At 41.0% G+C, this 16,498-nt stretch overlaps 1 protein-coding gene across 2 annotated transcripts in view; it reads left to right on the forward strand.

Annotated features, from left to right (window-relative positions):
- The first annotated feature begins 6,177 nt into the window (after positions 1-6,177).
- The window catches only part of rxfp2a (relaxin family peptide receptor 2a), a 31,377-nt gene continuing 21,056 nt past the window's right edge, over positions 6,178-16,498 (forward strand). For both annotated transcript variants that reach the window (XM_062537050.1, XM_062537052.1), the window contains exons 1-5: positions 6,178-6,489; positions 11,329-11,481; positions 12,450-12,530; positions 13,067-13,172; positions 13,590-13,661. In XM_062537050.1, the coding sequence (XP_062393034.1) occupies positions 6,405-6,489; positions 11,329-11,481; positions 12,450-12,530; positions 13,067-13,172; positions 13,590-13,661 (497 nt within the window). In that variant the 5' untranslated portion in view covers positions 6,178-6,404. The remainder of the gene's footprint in view (positions 6,490-11,328; positions 11,482-12,449; positions 12,531-13,066; positions 13,173-13,589; positions 13,662-16,498) is intronic.

Here is a 16,498-nt window from a genome sequence, read left to right on the forward strand (position 1 = left end):
ACGCCCAGCATGTTATTAGACAGTGGCACAACAGGTGAGTACATTTACATTTGTTCATGTTGTAGGCCTTTCTGAGGAAATGGGATGTGTGTTTTGTATTAAAGAGAAGAATACTTACTGATCCCTGTAATATCAGGTGAGATTAGGGCTGTAGTGGAGGCTAAACGCAAGTAAGCACAGTTTATCCACAAAAGAGGTCATTCATCAATTGCGACTTTTAACATTCAAAAATCACACTAGCCTACAGTATTATCTACATTCACAATATGTACACTCATCAGTACTCTAGGAACCATTTAATACCATTGGTATTGTTATAGACATTGGACGATAACCTCCACCATCATCAAGCATGTTCTGAATACCTTTTTTATCTAAAAATCCTAAAATCCTATACTGCATGATGCAGTCTGCCTCACTGTGATTAAAACATCCATAGTTCTCTAATTTTGCCACTACACTCATGGGTAAGATGAAAGATGAAAAGGGCCACTGATTTGGGTTTGGATTTGGGAGGATTGTTGATAGATACTTCGTGAAGAGTACAGCCATTCTCATGGTGGCAAGACTAATTATTACTGTGACAGGCCTTTCAAGTGGCTCTTGCATGAATAGTCTGATTTTTTAATATTTCAGACTGGTCTTTGCATACGTAAATGTGGTGTGTAGGATTTAGTATGAGGGTGTTCAACAATGATTGTGTTCCTTAGTGGTTCTTGTGAGCAGATTTTGAACAGTGAAAACATTGAGATGCATGGTGCTCAGGATGTGTAATCTGAGTCGCCCATCAGCCAGACTCCACACAGACTAAACACTGAAGCCAGAACTCTGTGTCCCTAACGGCTGCTCACTGACAACAGATACATAATCTATTGTTCTCACTAGCAATATGACCACTATTTTTAGATAATTAAAATAATAATAATAAAAAAAACCAGCAAAGTGAAGGGTTTAGATGCAAAACCCTCTAAGTCTGTTTTCAAAAATGTTCACAAATCATTCTAATTCAAATGTCTAATATTCATAATCAAATCAACAGAACTGACACAAAAGTGTCAAATCATCACTGTTAACAGTGATTACCAAAGTTTTTTTAACTTGGATAACTCAATGTCATTCTATATGCTATTTAACACTCAGCTCCAAGTCCAAGTGAGTGAAAACATCCAAAGTGTGTTCCACTTGAGACCCACAGGCCCTTCTTCTTGACCCTGTGTGGTCTGATGGTGGACTTGACAGTCTGATTAATCATACAGCGGTCTAGACACTGAGTTGCTGTGGGACTGCCGACTCTCACCTCTGAAAAGAAGCAGCCAAGATTCAATTTCCGCATGACGAGAGACCTACTCCAGGGTTATCCCCTCTTCGAAGATCCAGAGTGAGAAATACTACAAAGTTCTAACCAGTCCTGGAGAGTGACTCTGCCCGCCATGTAGGTGGGCTTAGAGAGGAAGACTAAAGGAAGCCATGATAACTTAGGTGAAGGAAGGCTACAAAGTCTACGCCATGCATTTATTCATTACTACAGACCCATAAGCAGTTTAAAACTATTCCGACTCACTCACCTCTCTGCTTATCAGTACGCCGACTCCTTGTTGTCTTTGAGGGGTATAGGCTCATATACATGTCAGGCCATTCAGAATACTGTATCAGTTAAGGCACAGTTCATTTTATTCAAGTCGCTTTGGATAAAAGTCTCTGATAAATGAATACATGTACAAATATCAGTGGTCTTTGCATACATAATTGTCTCATCAAGACTCAGTAAAACTCATTGGACAGAAATGCTGAATACGATGTACAGGAATGAGGATAACAAACAAAGCTAAAGACTGCAGTATCTTGAATACTGTATAGTGAGCAGTCTTGGTGTAGGTGTAGGTGTCCCCGTCCACAATCTGGCAAATGGAAAGATGAATTCATATTCTGCTAACGGAAGGCTGGGGCGATGAGCCTACCCTAGAACAGCAAGACAATTAGTGGAGGGGTGGTTGTGGAGGGTGTCAGGGACACGACAGACAAAAGACAAGCGTGGGCTTAGCATAGAAGCATTAGACAACATAGAGCATAGCATAGAGTCTTCCTTGTAGAACTTTCACTTCAGTCATAGCTTCTTTGTAGAATGTGAGATGTAAACAAATGTACCCTCTGTAATCAATGCGTACAAAAGAAAATATGACTGTCTCTAGGTAATCAACTCTTTATCACAACAACTTATATGCCACCAGAGCCATCCTTTTAAAAGTCCAGAACATGGGTCCATTTTACAAAATGTGTCATAGATTGGGAATCATGGTTGTTGAAAGACATTTAAAATAGACATCATTATACAGCCTGTGGGGTTTTGATGGCACTGGTAAAATTGTTGTGTAATCATTTGGAAAAACTGTAACCATTGTTGTTGGGTAGATAATCCGACATTTTTCATGCCATGAAGTTTATCAACTACATTCTGTAAAATGTCAAATGCATTCATTTATTTCAACACTGCAAGTTCTATCATTCCTATTCCTGAAAGAGTGAACAAGTTACAAAGTTATAAGACACCGAATTAAAGGCCTACTAAAGAGTTGTTTTGCCTTAAAAGAATGTTTCCAAAATCCATTAACTCTTAATAGGGCGAATGGCACTTCTGGTGCACTTTGTGCAAGTCTTACTGTTTGCAAAATAGCCTATAGGAAGGTTCTGTCTGGGTAGGAGCAACTGAAGGGGGAACCCAAGAGTAAATCTGCTATAATGATGCTCTAAGTTACATTTTAATATAGAAAGTACACAATTCATGGTTGTTCATGGTGGGTTGTATGCAATTAAATGCTTAATTTATGGTGGGTGAAGATCCAACGAATTCATTTAGCTTTCATACTCTTTTTCAACAGAGCCAAAACTTCACTTGGTACTCCACTCAATCTAATTCATCGGAAGCTGCTGGTGCTGTTGAAATGATACATTACACATTTCAAAACACGGTTTCGGGCACAACAGCAGAGCATTAGACAAACAAGTCTCATGCTGGAGCTTGCTGGCACTAGAGAGAGAGAGTGAGAGAGAGAGAGAGAGAGAGAGAGAGAGAGAGAGAGCACATTGCTATTAGTTCCAGGGATCCAGGGTATGACCCAGTCTCAACAAAAAAACTGCATTGCTTTTTTCATACAACTGAAATTTACGACTTATGCCATCAGCTTGTTTCCAAGGTCATGGCTGAAATATGTGCGGCTTGCTTGAACTCTTGAACATTATCAAAGACTCCACACCACACTTTGGTCTTTTTCCAGATGAGATTATATTTGGAGAATCAAAAATGATTCAACCACATACTTTGACCCCATTTTGTGGACAACTAGCATGACATGGACAGACTTCCAGCACGATTGCATCACTAGCTTTCTACATTGCCATTTACATGTAATTTACAAAGACTTGTGACGAAATCTGTAGCAATTTTACTGGACACACCCAGTGCCCTCTACTCACTGTGAAATGAAATAAAGAGGGCTTTATGAGTACAAAGATAACTACACACTTTTCGCAACCTCCCCAGTTGCCAAATTCACAAAACATTGGAGCTTTGTGTGAACGCTGAGTGTCCACCAGACTTTAACCTCTTTTATCCTTCAGAGGATTATTCTACTGTAAGTAAGATCCACGTGAAGCAGGTGAATGCTGGATTAAGAAAATGTTGGCATACGGTAAAACACTAGAGCTGTTGAGAAATGCGCGATGATACGTAACATCATTTTGTGGCAACATTTTCACGGTTTTGCCCATTCTGTGTCAATCAATTTCGGACGTATGAGGCTTAGTCGCCTGTGGCCTGTGACCTGTTGCTGATAGTGGGATTCGACTTGATTAAGATGGCTGCATAACGTGGTTGTTTCTGAGATTCTGATTCTATTCTATTCAGAAATGTGGTCATACTTTCTTGTGTTAGTTAAAAGACGAGCAGCAGCATTTTGGACTAGTTGCAGACGGGCAATGGAGGACCCACTAACCCCCATATAAAGTCCATTGCAGTAATCCAGCCGGGTGGTCACGAAGGCGTGAATTACTGTTTCAAAGTGCTATCTCTGAAGGACTGGTTTGATTTTTGCCAGCTGTCAAATTTAAGGTCAGCGTCCACCTTTACCCCCAGACTATTAATGATTGGCCTGCGATACTGTGCTAAGTGGCTCAGATCAACTGGAGGGGGTCACAGAAGTGCCACTAAAAACCATGACTTCTGTCTTTTTTTCATCAACTCCTTTACTCCTTATGCAACACACACACACACACACACACACACACACACAGTGCCATCAAAGTAGGCTACCATTGTGTAGCCCATTCACTTTGGGCTGTAGAAGGGGGGGAAATTGGTGCGAACAGATACAAAGTTGGTATTGAATCTCATTCAAAGTGGTATTGAACATGTCTTAAAAAGCCTTGAAAAGTTTAAGTTGGGGATCCTGGGAGTGCCCTGGAGACAGGTGTCGCTCCGCGATGTGACGCTCCAGGATGGATGAGCACAGTATACCCACTGCAAAAAAGTAGACTACACCACTGGAGACAACATAGGTTAACACCTCACATCTGGTGTTATCAAGTACAGTATATTCCTACTGTCTTGCTAGATAGAGCTAGGCAACGTAACACTCTGAACAACACTTCACACCTGTCTATAGTATTATCAAGTATATTCCTATAATCTTGCTAGATAGAGCTAGACAACATACTGTAATGCTCTGCTCAACACCTCACATCTGTCTACAGTAGTATCAGGTGTATTCAGGTGCATTCCTACTGTCTTGCTATTCAGTTGCTTTCTTCAATGTAAAAAAATACATCAACATGAGTTTCACATACTTCACTTACATTACTTGGTATGGGTCGGAAGTAGAGAACACCTGACTACCAGAACCTGACTATCATAGCTTATTTACAGTAATTGGCTTGACCTCATGAGACAGCCGAGGTCATACTGTTTATTTGATCTAATATTTATTTATTTATTTATTTATTTGGCTATTATTTTGTGGTTGATTACAATGTGATTGTTTGCACCGTATGTAAGAGTGAAAAGTGAGTGTTTGTGTGTGTGTGGGGGGGGGGGGGGGGGGGATGAGTGAAAGAGTAGTGAGAGAGTGAAGAATATGTCAGAGAGTGAATGAGTGAGTGAGTGATACAAGAGATTTTGAGATGCTGGTAGAGTTTGGCTGTAAAGTCCAAGCACATCTGAACCCATCTGGACAGGGGAGATTGAATGAGTGTTCTGTGTGAAAAGATAAAGATGTGGGAAAACCGGAGTGAAAGGACTTTCAGAGAAGCTCCTGAAATACGAATTGATGATAATTTGTCTGTTACTGATCTTATTTTGGCCTGACATTTATGCTGATTTGACAGCGCTTTTTTGCACCTGGCACATTTCTGTCTAGGGGGAATTTCATATAGTGCAGCTGGTGTAGATGAAATGATGAATAACTCTCTGGTCTCATGTAAATGAGAGTGAATGCAGGAACTAACAATACATTCGGTTGCACCTCATGCATGGAGATTGTTTTGCTATGCATATGCAATAGGGACATGTATGCTCCTTTCTTCAAGAAATATATCTATCATAGAGGAGAATGTGGTATGCGCAAACCTCCATCAACTGGATGAACGGCAATTCACCTGAGTGCTGTGAAATAAATTAACCTCAGTAACTCAGAGAAGTTCAAGTTCAAGTTCAAGTTCAAGATACTTTATTGCCATTTATGTAAAAACATATAGGAATTTGTTTCAGCAATACAGTGTGTGTTTTCTTCAAAACATATAGTGCAGCTAGACAAAGACAGTGATGACACAACAGACAGACAACAGTGCATAGATAGTAATACTGTAGAGGTAGTGGTGATATTACTGTAGTAATAATAAAGTGCAATGGGATGGGCATCAGTCATAGTCGTAGTTCAATGGAGAAAAGACAAAAGTGGGATGAAGATTCTCAATCCACTACATGCACAGGGACACGTTTGAACATTTACATTGTTGCACTGAAATGTTGTTCCCCTTCTAAGCCAATGCTATTTGCAACCCAGAGCTTACCTGCGTCAAAACTGCACGAATGGGGAGTGCCGCTCCGTGACGAAATTCACAACTATTTTGTCAGTGGAGAGGAGAAGCGCTCCTCGCGGGAAGTGCAGTTGATGATTATGAGCCGTGCTTTTGTTGTGTTCAACTCCAGCGGAGCAGGAAGACGGTCGGACCAGTCGGATCAGTCAGAACAGAGCGAGGGAAATAACTGCGTTTACTCTCAAATTGTCCATTTATTTAAGTTGACAGTAATGTTGGTGCGCCACGGGACTTGGTGATCTCAATTCCCTGATTTTGGTGATAGCCGAAAAGGAGCGTCCCCAGGCGCTCGTACTGGAGAAAAGCGCATAACGACAATGCGATTCGTTAGACCTCCTTCAACATTTTTGGATGTAGTTTTTTCTACGCTATTTACCCAGCTGCTTTTGACAGTAGTTAAAGGTAATATGTTTTTCCTTTTCATTGACCTTTCTTGAGCTTGAAGTTTTTCATATTGGATTTCTTTGGTAAGTTTGCCATTTCTTTGGCGAAAGCAACACTGAACACAAGCTTTACAGCAAGATTCCATTTACCATTTGTATCACAAATTTTAGTCATTCAACCGATGCATGCGTTTGAGGAAAATTTGAATAGCCTTGTTGTTGACAGCTCTGACATGAATCGATAATATTTTTTCCCTTGGTATGTCTTCCACTCGCGAGTTCTCCACAGATTAGGCTAGAATAGAATAACTTTTGACCGATTAAGTGGAATTCCACCCAGAGAACAGCCTGTCCTCTTATTTTAAATATAGGCTATATCCACTAGGCTATTATTAATTTGATATGGCACTCGTTTAAGTTAGGCACTAGTTTACATGATGAGATTGTAACGGTTAGTAGTTTGTAAGAGAATGATGCAGAAAGCAGCGAGACGCGTTAACATGCATTTTTTACTATTGCTAACGCTATCCAACCACGGCTGACCTGAAAGCAACCACTGCTCTGAACCTCTGTTAGCTGGGCGACCCTCATAGCTGTCATCTGATGTCTTCACCCAAGTAGGCCTACTGTCAAAGTTGACAAGTTACCTCTATAGTCCATTTCCTAATATTGAATTAATCTCCCAGCTGTGATATTCAATCTTATGTGGTTAGAGAAATTCCAGAGGACGTATTAGAGGAAGAAACACCTTTGGTGAGTTAATGCGATGTTAATTGTAAGCTAAAGAGTGTAGGCTTGGCTCAGATGATTATGCCTCTCGGGTAAAATTATGTAGCCTAGGGTAGTTAATATTCATGGAAATTAGTATTAATATCTTATATTACATTAAGTGTCAATCAGACTGCTACTTATTCCCGTCCTTGTGCGCTGACTGATTTAGATGGACAGATTGTTTAGGCCTAGCGCTTTTTATCTGCTCATCAGCTTCAGTCTAGTCTGTCCTATTAAATCCCCTCTAATCATGCACGGATGGGTTCTCCGTAGCATCAAATAAAAAAGAGGCATTTATTCATAGCAATGATAAAGATGGAGATGAACAAGATGGTGTCATAGCCTGAAAGTGTGTTTAACATTGGTGTCACAAACAGTTGAGAAGTCAGTGACAGTAAGTTTGACAGTAAGTTTGTGAAGACAAAGATGATCCTTTCGAATACGCAATTTGTTAACATAACAGTGTTCTTGGAAAATCTTTGAGATGAAGTTTATGTAGGCTATAATCCTGTGCTGGAGTTGTTTTATGACAGTAATCCATATGGAATCAGAAACATCAGAGACACCTGTTGAAAGTGAACTACAGCTAAACAAAAACAACAGTAGCAGTCTGACTCAGGCCAGAGTATGACGCAAAGGCTTTGCTGACATTCTCGTTGTGAGGTCCTGAATCAGGGCCCAGAGGTCGGTCGGGGCTCCAGGTTTGTGCTTTGTGCGTGATGAGTACTTCCTCCCTCGTGGGGCCAAGGACAGGGCAGCCAGCATCCCATGGGAAGATCTCGTAAAGCTTAAAATGGGCATTGGTGTTTCCCACTCAGGATTAGTTGCACCCGTCTCCTCTGCCGCATCAAGCTCAGAATGTTCTAGTGAGCAAGCCACAACCAGGGCCTATGGCTGTTTTTGTTGTGCTTGAAGGGATTGGACATATTGTGTCCATTGTTTTATACACACCATGGTTCTACACTGTTTGAAATGACAACCAAGGCTATTGTGAATATGCTGATGTCTTTGAAGGCTACTGAAAGAAAAACACAAAGACTGCCAGCAATATTCGAGCAAAGGTCTCATGTGGATCACTGAACTGTGGTGTTTTTCCATCATTAACAGCAACTGACAAGTGATTATATTTACGCGTATGACATTCTCGTCTTCAGATGCAGCTTACTCTGGCATGCATGAGCTGTCTTCACCGCAGTGAAGTGTGACAAAGATCCACTGTTTTAGGCATACTTATAGCCACCTGAGGGATAATTGAGTTTGTTATGTGTCTCCGCGAAGGTCGAATTTTCATCAGTTTCCCACAGCCTTTTGGCAGATCAGTCGGTGTGTCAACTCAGTCACACGTTTCTAATTCAAAGCACCAGAGCCATGGTGCCAGCTGCCAGTTGTTGAAGGGACACGATTAGCTCCCACCAGTCCCTGAGATGATTGGTTTGGAAAGAACACCAAATACAAACCAAACATCAAATATTCCTCAAATTAACTGAACACTGTTCATTTGCAGCATGAGAGAAAATAGACTGAACAGGACTTAGATGAGTAAACATGTCAAAACTAAAACATTTAATGATGGTATAAACGAATGTAAGATAAAGAAATTGGTGAAAAAGGAAGCTGTAGTTTGTCATTGCAGTCACACTTTTTCACTTTCCTTCCTGACAATTATGTTCCCCTAAAAAAGCTCATTTCAGCTCGCCATGCTCATTTAAAGTAGATATAGCGCCTGTCCTTTGATGTGATGTGCACTCTATTAAAGGCATCCTATCAGTGGATGTTTTTTGTATTCCAAAGGTGTGAATGATCATTAGCAGGAAAAAGCTATTTAAGCAATAAGCCCCGAGAGACGGTAGGCTATACTGATCTCAGAGCAGCTAAGGGGCGTTGTTAGGCACGATGTGTAAGTGTCTAAAACTCCCCTTAGCTGTTCTTAAATCAGTGTAAACTACAAACTCGAGTGGCTTGTTGCTGTTAAAATGGTTACTATTTGGCAATATTTCATAAAATAAAAGCATAACATGGAGAAATATAACAAATTATTTATAGATAATCATCCTCCCACCAAGAAATATATTTTCTCTATCAGAATATTTGCCAAGCAACTTCGAGACGCAGCTACTCTAACTTTTGTGTCGAGTTGTGGTAGCAGTATATACTGTAGAACGCAATATGCATGGAACGCTGGTGACCCGATGGCACAGAGAATAGTGTGTATGTTTCTGACTGCACTGCAACACTCAGACTGATGAATGATGCACTCAGTATATACTACTATTTATTTCTTTTATTGATGATGGACTGTACTGTATGTGGTAACACTCAGACTGATGAATGATGCACTCAACCCCCCTTATATATATATATATATATATATATATATATATATATATATATATATACACACATATATATATATATATACATATACTATTTATTTATTTATTTTATTGATGATGTGTCGTATGTGGTGGAATATGCTGCTCTTTGTGCCATTTCATGGTCCCCTGGGGATAAATGAAGTGATTTGATTTGAGTTGAATTGAATTGAGAACGAAATGAGGTCAAGGTGTATGTTTGTGCTGGATTTTACAACGGCATCGCATGCAATTCAGCCAATCATAATCAAGGACAGGAACTATCCATTGTAGAATACCCTGTTTAAAACATTTATAATATGTGTCTTTTGATCTAGGTTGAGTCCACATATATATTTTTGCATTTCTAACTTACTCTAATAGTGGATATGCCCTCTCCGTCTCAACTTAATTAGAAGCAACTGGCCTTTGTGTGAATTTGAGCTGTGGGTTTATTGGATTAGTTTTTCCAAAGGTGTTGATGCTCATTTGCTTCGATGTTCTTCCGTAATATCTGGGAGCCGCTTCAAGTCTTTTTGTCTTTGTCTTTGTGTTCAGTTGAGCTTGTGGGCACATCAAATTGTTCACGAAGGAATGAGATGGCAGACCATGTTGTTTTGTGGGATTGCTGCGTATGCTGAAGACTCCTCTAACGCTCGCTAAGAAGTGGCATTTAATGAGCTGGAGTTCAGTCTTACCACGGATGCATTACCCAACCCTGTTTGAGTTTCAATAAATTTCTCATGTTCTCTGTGGCTCTGGCTGGTGAGTGGAGAGGACACTGTGTTCCTGAGGTGAGACCAGACAGTTCCTTACCTGGTAGGCTGCTAGGCCTTGTCACCCTTCCTGGGCAAAGCTGATTGTGTGATCCTTGTTCCAGAACACGTTGGAATGGATGGATGGATGGATGGATGGAGTAAACTTTAGATGCCTAAAGTGGAGCCATAAACACATTCTCTGCCATGGGGAATCAATCATAAAGTAAAACAGAATGGCAATTTAGTGCTTGCATTTTCCCTATTTGTCAAGTGCAGGTAGGCCGTCACAGTTGAGCTGTGGTCATTTTATTAGACTGTGTTGGAGGACCAGGGAAGAAAGTCAACTGTGAATAATATTTGCATATTAAATCTACTGCTGTCAAGAGTGCCAAGGTTTTAATGGTGTTGAAACATCTTGTATGATAATGACAGGGTTATTAATAATTGCTTTTATTAGGGATTGCACTGCTTGCTGTTTGTCATAGCTGTCACTCTACTTTTAGTAAGCTTGGACATGCACCAAGAAGGCCTAGAGTCTGACTGGGAGCTTGGAGGCCATATTTAGTCTTGGGCATGGGTTTACGGTCTTATGTCATGTGTATTTGTATTCCTTGTTGATTATCAAGGTGAAAGTTTAGGGTGAAACTTTTCTTCACATGTCTATAATCGTAGGGACACAGAAAATACAAATATTCTTTTTCAAGGCAAGTAAACAGAGTTGAATTCCTGGCCATCTCTTTTGCCCTAATTGGATACTCAGAGTTGTGTCTGCTTGACATTAAACACAAGTAATGATAGACTCCTTGCTTTGAAATGTTCACAGAGGAACTAATCTCAAAAAGCTAAATCTGAATCTACAGTAAACTACGCCCAAGTGCCATGTCATTGCGTCTGTCTGATTTGACTTCACACAAGCAGATAAGTCACTGACTCCTACTTCTCTGTTCCTCTGTTCTGTCTTGTCTCTCCGTTTCTCAGCTGAATCTGAATCTACAGCGGCCAGTCGCTTGGCCGGTCAGATGTGTCCCCTGGGGGAGTTCCCCTGCGGCAACCTGAGCGTGTGTCTGCCCCAGGTGCTCCAGTGTAATGGACACAAAGACTGCCTGAACGGGGCCGACGAGGAGCTCTGCGGTGAGAGGGAACACGCAGCGGCGTCGGTATTTTGTTTGTTTGTTTGTTTGTATGCACACTATATTGCCAAAAGTGTTTGCTTGCACGGGCCTTGACTCACATATGAACTTATATGCACCTAAACCTTGTGGAAAGCCTTCCCAGAAGACTTGAAGCCGTTATAGCTGCAAAGGGTGGACTGGCGTCATATTAAACCCTGTGGATTAAGAATGGGATGTGACTGAAGTTGTGTGAGTTAAGGCAGGTGAGCAAATACTTTTGCCAATATAGTGTATGTATGTGTGTGTGTGTGTGTGTGTGTGTGTGTGTGTGTGTGTGTGAGAGAGAGAGAGAGAGAGAGAGAGAGAGAGAGAGAGAGGGAGTGAGTGTGAGTGAGTGAGTGAGAGAGTGAATGAGTGAGTGAGTGATAAGAGATTTTGAGATGAATGTTTTTATGCCTGTCGGCGATGCTGGTATAGATTTGGCTGTAAAGTCCAAGCGCATCTGAACCGATCAGGACTGATGCTCATGTTAAGTGAGCAAGCTGTGAGAGTAGGCTGTGTGCTTCATGGTTGATCCAAACCGGAAAGATAAATGGCATAAATACTCAGAGATAATTGTGCATATAGAGAGTACATCATACAATTTCCCGCTTTCTCAGAAGTAGAGAAATAATAGATAATATTATGAATTCATCGACTCTATTTTCTCTGTGAAAGCAAGTCTTTTTCTGTTCCTCTTGGAGCAATGAGGAAAATGTAGACCTCTCCGTAAGAGTTTAGTGAGAGAAATGGGTGTGATGCATAAATCTGCTAATAGGCAAAAAGAATGAGCCCTGCGACAGCAGTCACTCACCGTGTAATTGCTGGCTTTTGCCAGTCAAGCTTAGACGTTTGTTTTTCATGCAAAGAGAAATGAGCATCATTGCATTTTATTTCCTTGTTCACTCTCTGTGTTTTTTTCCATCTCTCGTTTCACGGCTTTTTTAGGTGACAACAGTGGGTGGGCAGACATTTTCGACCGCACATTCAACAAAGTGGAACCACAGGACCTCCATCATAATGACTGCTGTAAGTTACTTTTGCGCACAGTGAGTGACATGCATATTCATACACACATGCTCTGTTGTATGATTAAAAAACTCTCACTCACTTAGGGAGCTAGTCATCGCAAGGTCTCTAGAAATCGTTGTGATCTGCCATCTTAAATAGCAGGAAGTGAAGAGAGATGCATGCAGTGTATTCAGTTTTGGGGAGATCTAAATGCCAGTCACACTTTATAACATACAATTAAACCTATACTGTATGTATTTTAAAAATGGCAGCAAACACAAATGGTTAAATGTGAAATGCAGATGACATGGATGTGCTTTGCATTTCTACTGTACTTTCAGAAGTGCTTCCTATAGATAAATAGAAATGAACTAATTATGGTTTTAAAAAAATGTATGAACATTAAAAAATGTTGTGCAGAAAAAAATCTGAAAGATTTTGAAATCTTTTACTCAGTCCACGTTCCAGTATGGAACCCTTCTTATCTATGTGCAGTATGTACTTGTTGTTGCTGTGACGATGTATGTGTGTTTGTGTGTATTTCCTACCTGCAGTTCTCCAGCACTACCCAGATAGCTGTGACTGCACCAAAACAGAAGTAGAATGTATTGATGTTAATCTGCCTGCTGTGCCGATGGTGTCACCCAACGTCACTTGGCTGTAAGACCTGTAAACCTCTCAGCATAAGCATTTGGCTGTTCTCTAAATGTGTATTTGGCAGGGAATTGGACTGTGGTGGAAGTCGATTGCAGCTGGAAAAAATAAATAAACATGCATTTCTTTGGTGGAAATGAATTGGAGGCATGGCCCGTCCTTGTGCATCTCCCATGGGCCAGTGCTCTCGGCGAGATACTAACTTGGCAAGCAGTCTTCCTGGGAGGGGGGATCCGCAATCCAGATAAAAATGTGTCATATTTTTTTCCTGGCTTGTAAAGAAAGTAGAAAACTTCAAAGTGTGGCGGCAAAGAACATGCAAAAATAGCTGGGAGTGTTACATGACTGTTCAGGCACACAGTGTCTTTTTCAAAACGTCGATTTTTTCCGCGACATCTGACGTCTTTGCCTGTAATAAAACAGGTCTTTGAGGAGCAACGCCATAAGAGAGCTGTCTGATGATATCTTCTCCAAATACTCCCAGCTTCAGAGACTGTAAGTATCATAGCCTTGCTAGATTATTTCATCAACTCAGCCCAATATGCAGTTACAGTAATGTCCCTCTGCAAACCTCGAGGAATAGCAGTTGTGATTTCTTTTGGAAGTTTTATATCTAGGTGAAATCTTTTGGAATATGCTTACTGTATAGCACATACATATGGCACTGACATTTTGCATTCTGACAAACGCAAAACCACCACCCAGATATCTAACACTAAACCAGATATTCATTCAGGTGACATGTTTTACATTTACCAAAATTATCTTGAATTATTTTCCTCCTTCAAACTAGGACAGAGTATCCTGTAACTTGTATTCAAAACCTAGCTTCCTCAGTGTTCCTTTGACAAACATCATCGTCAGTCGTCAGTATGGCTTTGGCCGGCCACCAGGCTGCTGCTTCCTCCTCCTTAACCCTGACAACTCTGGCATTTGGTTGTGGGAATTACAAGTGCTCCGTCTGTCTGAAGCCTGACTGAGTTTGGTACTGTTCAGTGGAGCGAACGAGTCACAGCCCATCGTAAACATAGAGAAGTGAAGCTCACAGGGTGCCCATAAGGGCCCCCCCCACCCCACCCCCACCCCCACACATCCGCCCCCCCAGCCCCCCCCCCCCCCCCCCCGCTCGATTTTGTGTGGTTCTGCTTTAAAGGAGCATTATGGGATTCTGTTAGCCTGGTCATACCAAACCCTCGCACTAATATCGTACAGGAGTAATGGTGAAGGGAAATGAAAATTGAGCGGAAGCTTACATATGGCTATGCCAGGCTAGGATTCTGTAGGCTTTGACTTATCTTGAATGTAGCCACAACGGCCATGCATGGTACCATGTGGTATTACAAGAAAGCCATTGACTGGGCTGGCAGTAGCTGGTTGGCATCTTTACTTCGCTTCACTGGATATCTAGACACACAGAACTTAGGCGTTTTTTACTTTTATGTCAAAGCTGTTGTTTCTTCACATCCTGTTGTTATATCTAGGTCTTTAAACCCATAGTTGTCATGGTTGCATTGGTTGTTTACAATCTGAGAATATTTGGGCTATTGGCTGATAAATCCTGGTCAGATGATGGGATGGTCACCTCAAGGGACATAGTTCTCTGGCAGAATTCTCAGAGGCAAACTACTCAAACCATTAAAGGAATATTCCATGATGGCTTCAAATGTATTCATGGCTAACAAATGATTATAACAGATTAGACATCTCTGCACACTGAGATGAGATGAAATCAGAAATCACTTCAAGTTAACTGTCAGCTGAGTAGAGAGGCGAGCAGTACTGTGTATGAATAAGCATCCATGTGACTGTGCATAATGGCCGTAGTTTTCTCTCTTGGCACAGTCATAACAACAAAGCTTTTCATATCATAATTCTACTTGAATCAGGGGACACAGGGGTGCAGTGCACTGAAGCACATTATGCTCTTGAAATATTCAAAGTTTTTTGAAATTAAGTATTAGCAGTTTAGGAGTCCTGTGGTTTCATACTTTTTAAAATATAGCATCCTTAGCATACCTTTCCAGATCAGCCATGTGTTTTATATTCACCTCATTTGACTGGCTTGACTTGTTCCTTATTCTTTGACACTAGTGCTTGAGGTCATTTGTTTCTGTTTATTGCCATCGTTTGAACAGTTGCCTAATTGTTTCTCTGTTGGATACTGACCTTTTTGCCTGTACTTTTGACTTTGCATTGCTGATGCTTGGACTGCAGCCATTTCCCTGCTCGTTGCCCTTTGACCTTTGTCCTCTCGTCTCGTGTGTTTGTTCAGTCTTGACTTTTCAGCGGTGGTTTGGGTTTGGTAAATAAACTCCGCACTTGCGTCCACATCCTGGTGACTTATTATTATCAAGGTCATCCTCATATCTGCCCCAGCAGCTAGGAGAGAATCAGCAGAGGAATAGACAGATGTTCTTTATTGTCCACAATTTGGAAATAAATGTTGTTTGTCAGTACCACACTGACAGGCAATACATAAATATGTTTTAAAAATTACAGCATGGTACAAAACATGTCAGTACAACACAAACAGGCAATAAATAAGTAAAATAAACACATCAAGACCAAAAATTAGGGCATGAGGTGATGTATTAAAAGTTTATAGCTGCCTGTCCACTGATGTAGCAAAGGCCACAGAGATGTTGAAATGGGAAAACATTCTCGCTGGAGTTCAGCACCTTCTTGGATTAATGTGGGCCTGCCGGTTTGTTTTTACTCTCAGTCAGAGAAAACACGCTCGATATCTCGAGGTTCAGAGAGCCAAACCCTGCAAACTCTTTTGTCCCAGCACTGAGATCAGAATCAGGTCATTAGTTTTATCTAGTGCTTGCTAAGAGGCAAATGAAAATATGGAAGGATTGTTATTCTCTTAGCTCAAACCAGCCTCGAGAAAAGCCCCCCTATTTTACCTGGCAATGTGTTACGTGCCCATAGATGTGATGATGCAGATTTGGTGCCAATTAAGAGACAAGACGAATAAGCTGAATAGATGGCCATTGATCCTATCAGCACTGACACAGGGACACACTCTGAGGAGAGGAGTATCGCTTCTCCTCTGGCCCATATCTTAAAGCTCAGGTCAGAGCTTTTGTTTTCGCTCTGCAAGAATGTAGCATTCCCGTCTGCGATTTCAACAAATCTTTGGATCAAGTTCAACTTCAGGTTCAAGCTCAAGTTTATTGTCATATGCCTGATAACCATGTAACATCGTTGCCAGTCATAAAGTTTCAGAACCAATTCAGCATCTCAGGCTCCCTGGAGCGTCAAAAACAGGGTCTTGCTTTTCATCTGTATGCAGTAGGGTTTTATTATTCGTGTCTTCTATTTGAATT

This window comes from Sardina pilchardus, chromosome 5, assembly GCF_963854185.1.
Source record: "Sardina pilchardus chromosome 5, fSarPil1.1, whole genome shotgun sequence".
NCBI classification, from domain to species: Eukaryota; Metazoa; Chordata; class Actinopteri; order Clupeiformes; family Clupeidae; genus Sardina; species Sardina pilchardus.